At 43.5% G+C, this 5,966-nt stretch overlaps 1 protein-coding gene and 1 non-coding gene across 2 annotated transcripts; one reads left to right on the top strand and one right to left on the bottom strand.

The window, feature by feature from the left end:
* Nucleotides 1-393: 393 nt before the first annotated feature.
* LOC118483975 lies at nt 394-843 on the bottom strand. Its single transcript, XM_035979802.1, has one exon. The coding sequence runs from the start codon at nt 841-843 to the stop codon at nt 394-396; it is 450 nt and encodes a 149-aa protein (XP_035835695.1).
* A 4,438-nt stretch (nt 844-5,281) lies between these two features.
* LOC118484523 lies at nt 5,282-5,387 on the top strand. Its single transcript, XR_004873633.1, has one exon. It is a non-coding gene; the product is annotated as a small nucleolar RNA R71 (small nucleolar RNA).
* Nucleotides 5,388-5,966: the final 579 nt, after the last annotated feature.

Raw genomic sequence — 5,966 nt, 5'->3', positions numbered from 1 at the left:
GGATCCAAATTCTTTCACCGTAACTCAGTAGAGTTACACCGTAAAATCCATATTTTTTGAACATCCACCGTAAATTACGGTAAAACCGTAATTTACGGTGCTCGCTGGGCATTCACCTTTTGACAAAAATTGAGATTTATGTGATAAATTTTTTAGATTTTTAAGTTTTTCGATTTTTTTATGTTTTTTTTTAATTTTTTCAAAAACTTGTAAAAATTACCCTACCCCCTCAAAAATCCCGTGTTGTCCTCAACACAATGTAAGAGCAATTCGCAACCCGAATATCCCCACACTTGTTTCGAACACGGACTTCGAGGAACTAAGGCAATTGTGCAACTATACAAACAAAACAAAACAAAACTACTATGTACACTACCACCAAACCTGGGCCTTTTATGGTTGTTCCTCCTCGACCGGGCGTAAGATGTAGCCCGCTTTGTCAAGCTCCAAGTTATTGATGTCATTTCCTTCCAAGTACGGCTTCAAGCGGTGACCGTTCACCGTTTGTTGTTTCAACGTTTGCTCATCTTGGATGTCCACATCACCAAATCGCCCAACTCTTCGAATAACATACGGACCCATCCATTTGCTTTTAAGCTTGCCCGCAAACATTTTCAATCGTGAGTTGTACAACCAAACCTTCTGACCCACCTCGAACGTTTTCTTGCGCAACTTCGCATCATGCACTTTCTTTAGCTTATCCTTATAAGCCGATGCACATTCATACGCCTCATCTCGAATCTCTTCTATCTCACTTAATTGTAACTTTCTCAACTTACCCGCCTCATCGTAATCCGCGTTGACTGTCTTGATCGCCCAATGCGCCCGATGCGCTAACTCCATTGGCAAGTGACAACCCTTACCATACACCATCCGGTAAGGTGTTGTGCCAATCGGAGTCTTGTAGGCCGTACGATACGCCCACAAAGCATCATCCAACTTGCTCGACCAATCCTTCCTATCCGTTCTTACCGTTTTCATGAGGATCTCCTTGATTTGCCGATTGGACACTTCGACTTGTCCACTCGTTTGCGGATGGTAAGGTGTGGCGACTCGGTGGTTCACGCTATACCTCTTCAATAATTTTCCGAAGTTAAAGTTCTTGAAATGTGAACCACCATCGCTTATAATGACCCGCAGGATTCCGAAGCGAGAGAAGATGTTGGATTGAACAAATTTACAAACAACCGAATGGTCGTTTGTTCGCGTTGCAATAGCCTCAATCCACTTCGAGACATAATCCACCGCCACAAGAATATAAAGGAAGCCATTCGAATTCGGAAACGGACCCATAAAATCTATTCCCCATACATCAAATATCTCTACAACCAAAATTGGTTGTAGTGGCATCTCATCCCTCTTCGATATGCTACCCATCTTTTGGCAATTTACACAATTCCGGGCGAACTCAATTGCATCCTTGAAAATAGTGGGCCAATAAAACCCACAAGATAATACCCGATAGCCAGTTTTATGCCCACTAAAGTGACCCCCGCAAGCGGATGAATGGGCATGCGTTAAGATTTCCAACACTTCCGTCTCGGGCACACACCTCCGAATAACTTGATCCGGTCTGATCTTGAAGAGATCCGGCTCATCCCAAATGTATTGCCTCACTTGGACCATGAATTGTTGACGACGCTTTTTGGTCCAATGAGTTGGAATGGCACCCGTGGCTAAATAGTTAACATAGTGGGCGTACCACGGGGCAATGAAAGTGGACACGGCTAACAGTTGCTCGTCGGGGAAACTTTCATTGATTTCACTTACATCATCGGTCCCCTCTACCGGAATCCTAGACAAATGATCTGCAACTACATTCTCGCTTCCCTTCTTGTCTCGGATCTCTAGATCAAATTCTTGTAATAACAAGACCCACCGAATCAAACGCGGCTTCGCATCCTTTTTCTCCATTAAATACCGAACCGCACTATGATCAGAATAAACCACTACCTTGCTTCCCCAAATATACGAGCGAAACTTATCCAAAGCATACACCACCGCTAGTAACTCCTTCTCGGTTGTGGTGTAGTTAAGTTGCGCTTCGGATAAAGTTTTGCTTGCATAGTAAATAACCACCGGCTTCTTGTCAACCCGTTGACCCAAAACTGCACCAATAGTGGTATCGCTTGCATCACACATTATCTCGAACGGCTTTGACCAGTCAGGTGGTTGCAAGATAGGCGCTTTGACCAAATGTTCCTTCAAAACAGTAAAAGCTTGCATACACTCATTAGTAAAGTCAAACGGGACATCTTTTAATAACAAATTGCATAAGGGTTTGGTGATAACACTAAAACCCTTAATGAAACGTCGCTAAAAACCAGCATGTCCCAAGAATGACCGTACACCCTTAACATTTTTAGGAGGTGGCAACGATGATATTACCCGTATCTTTGCCTTATCCACCTCCATCCCTCTTTCCGAAATCACGTGTCCCAACACAATGCCCTCTTGCACCATGAAATGACTTTTCTCCCAACTTAGCACTAAATTTTTCTCAACGCACCTTTTTAAAACCTTTTGCAATTCGTTGAGACAAGCATCAAAAGTAGTGTTAAAAATGGAGAAATCATCCATGAATACTTCGAGCGACTCTCCAACCATGTCCGAGAAAATACTCATCATACATCGTTGAAAAGTTGCCGGAGCATTACACAAACCAAATGGCATTCGCCTAAAGGCAAAGGTGCCATATGGACATGTGAAGGTGGTCTTGTGTTGGTCATCCGGGTGTATGGCAATTTGATTATAACCCGAATACCCATCTAAGAAGCAATAATATTTTTGACCCGACAATTTTTCAATAATTTGGTCAATAAAAGGTAGCGGGAAATGGTCCTTAGAAGTGGCGGCATTCAGTTTTCGGTAGTCAATACACACCCGCCATCCGGTAACCGGTCGGGTGGCAATTTGTTCACCACTTTCATCCTTGACTACTTGAATGCCGGCCTTCTTAGGCACAACTTGGGTGGGACTCACCGAAGCACTATCCGAAATCGGATAGATGATTCCCGCATCCAACCATTTAATTACCTCTTTTTTTACTACCTCCCTTAGGTTCGGGTTCAACCGCCTTTGAGCTTCTCGTGTCGGTTTGGCATCTTCGGTTGTGATAATTTTGTGCATGACGATGGATGGACTAATTCCTTTGAGATCGGCAATCGTCCATCCAATAGCACCCTTGTTCGCTTTTAACACCTCCATCAACTTTTGCTCTTGTGCCAACTCCAAATTAGAGGCAATAATGACCCGTAAAGTGTCATTATCCCCTAAAAATACGTACTTTAAGTGGCTAGGCAAGTCCTTGAGCTCTAACTTTGGGGGTTCCTCCAACGATGGTTTTGTACCCGAATCAATTTCCACCGGTAGACCCTCGAATTGATGGGTCCATGGTGGTCTACCTTCTTTTATCGCCATCACATCTTGTGCTTCCTCTTCAACCCGTAGTGCATAAGCATGTACCTGTTCAGAAAAGTCACACAGGCAAATATCCAAACCATCCTCCTCATACTCATGCGGGTTGCATCCATCTACTATGTCTGCCATAAAACACTCATCAACACCGTTAGCATTAGAATTGTTAGTAAAAACATTCAAACGCATTTTTCGATTTCCAAATGCCATATCAACTGTACCAAATCTACAATCGATAATAGCATGTGCGGTGCTTAAAAATGGCCGACCCAAAATTATGTTTTGTTGTTGTTTAGGGTCCGCCGATGAGTAATCCAACACTAAGAAATCCACCGGATAATAAAACTCATCAATTTTTACAATAACATTTTGAACCATACCCCGGGGCAACTTATGAGACAAATCGGCCAAAACAACCGTCGTCTCCACCCTTGCTAATGGACCAAAGTCATATTGGTCGTATAAGCCCCCCGGTAAAATGCTAACTCCGGCTCCGAGATCTAGCAACGCCTTAGCCATTTGAAAATTACCCACTTGTACATTAATCAATGGCGTGCCCGGATCTTGGAGCTTAGGAGGAAGCTCCCCATTCAACACCGCACTTACTTGCCCGGTCAAATCTACCCGCTTAGGCACTTTTTTCTTGTTTTGCCTCTTTTGTGTACATAATTCTTTTAAGAATTTTGCATAAGCGGGAACTTGTTTTATTGCATCAAGGAGTGGGAGATTTATTTTAACTTGTTTGAACATATCCCACATTTCCTCTTTTTGAGGACCTCTTGACACAATAAAATTTTTCTTTCCCGGGTCAAGTAGGGCCGATGGGAATGGAACTTGACTCGGTTCACCCTCACTTTTTTCATTCTTTTCACTTTCACCCAAACCCGGTTTTTTAATAATTGGTTCTTTTGGTTTAACCGGTGAAAGTTCATCATCACTTTCCATTCCCGTGATATCCTCAACCACCCCCTCGACCAATTCGGGTGACAAATTGGCCTTAAACTCTTTCCCACTTCTTAGAACACTAACATGGTTAATATTAACATTACCTCGTGACGAACCATGTGAAGGGTTTACCTTAGTGTCGCTTGGAAGTTGACCCTTACCTTTCTTTAGTTCCGCCACATCGGTTGCTAATTGACCCATTTGAGTTGTTAGTGATTGGATGCTTTTATCACGAACCTCGTCTTTTTGCATTCGCACTTCGTCTAATTGGTTCCGTTTTTGCATCTCCATTTGCATGCTCTTTAGCATCTCCATCACCTCGTTTCCACCTGAAAGCCCCCCTTGTTCTTGACCCGTTTGGTATTGTTTTTGATACCCTTGGTTATTTCCGCCTCGGTATCCACCTTGATTATTATAAGATGGCCGTGAACCAAAATTACCTTGGCTACCTTGGAAATTCGGGTTCGCTTGATTTGACGGGTTCCCATATCTAAAGTTCGGGTGGTTCCTCAATCCGGGGTGGTAGGTGTTTGAATTCATGTTGTTGTAGTTCCTACCACCTCCTCCTTGACCTTGACCTTGAACCGCATTGACTTCCTCGTATTGCCCTTCCAACACCCCTTGGCAGTTTTCAGCCGCATGACCTATTTCATTACACAAAGCACAAACATTATATATTTGATTAGTGGTTTGAACATTACCATCATCTATGGCGTGCACTTGTGGTCGGTTAGTGGTTGGTCGGGCTCTCCTTGAAGCTTGGGCCTTCCTTTTTGATGTAGTTGCCATGCTTTCCAAAAACTCCCAATCTTCATTCTCATAATTCGTTCCAAACGTCCCTCCGGTGATAGACATTAGATCACGTGCGTCTTCGGCACTCAACCCCTCATGAAAGGCGTTCATCAACTCCCATAACTCAATTCCATGATGAGGGCAATTTTTAATCATCATGTTAAAACGCTCAAACGCCTCATGAAACATCTCACCGTGTTGTTGTTGAAAGCTTCTCAATCCCTTCCGCGCATCATTGGTCTTTTGGGCGGTGTAGAATTCATCCAAAAAGGTTTGTTGCATCTCCCCCCATGTATATATTGATGCCGAAGGCAAAGTGTAGAACCACTTCTTTGCCTTATCCTCCAAAGAAAACTGAAATAAGACTAACTTGACTTCATCGGCCGAAAAACCTTGACTCCCAAAAGTGTTGCAAATTGAGTCATAGGCCTCTAGATGGAAATACGGCTCCTCCGTTGCTAACCCTTTGTACTTCGGTAAACTTTGCAACGAGTTTGTTCTTACTTCAAAAGTTCTCCCTTGGTTGTTGTGAGGGATAACCACCGGTGAAGGGTTTTGAGTAATGATTGGCCTGAAATGTGCCTCTATTCCCCTTGCTTGTTCCCTAAGATGCCTTCTTGGAACACCCAATCGGCCCCTTGGACGAATAGGACCCATTGGTCTTGGTATAGGCCCTTGTGGTGCAATTGGTTGTTGGGGCATCAGTGGGTATTGATTTGGCCTTTGAAATTGTGGGTATACATGTTGTGGCCTAACTTGTTGCAATGGAATGGGTTGTTGGATTGTTGGCCCTTGTGGTCTTGGCCGAATGT

The sequence above is a fragment of the Helianthus annuus genome, chromosome 11, assembly GCF_002127325.2.
Source record: "Helianthus annuus cultivar XRQ/B chromosome 11, HanXRQr2.0-SUNRISE, whole genome shotgun sequence".
Lineage (NCBI taxonomy): Eukaryota > Viridiplantae > Streptophyta > Magnoliopsida > Asterales > Asteraceae > Helianthus > Helianthus annuus.
The sequence above is the reverse complement of the archived record's forward strand: the minus strand, read 5'-3'. Positions and strand labels throughout refer to the sequence as shown.

Bases quoted from the DNA above. Each gene is read 5' to 3' on its own strand.
- LOC118483975 (XM_035979802.1), bottom strand. From the start codon at position 843: ATGGAGTTAGCGCATCGGGCGCATTGGGCGATCAAGACAGTCAACGCG.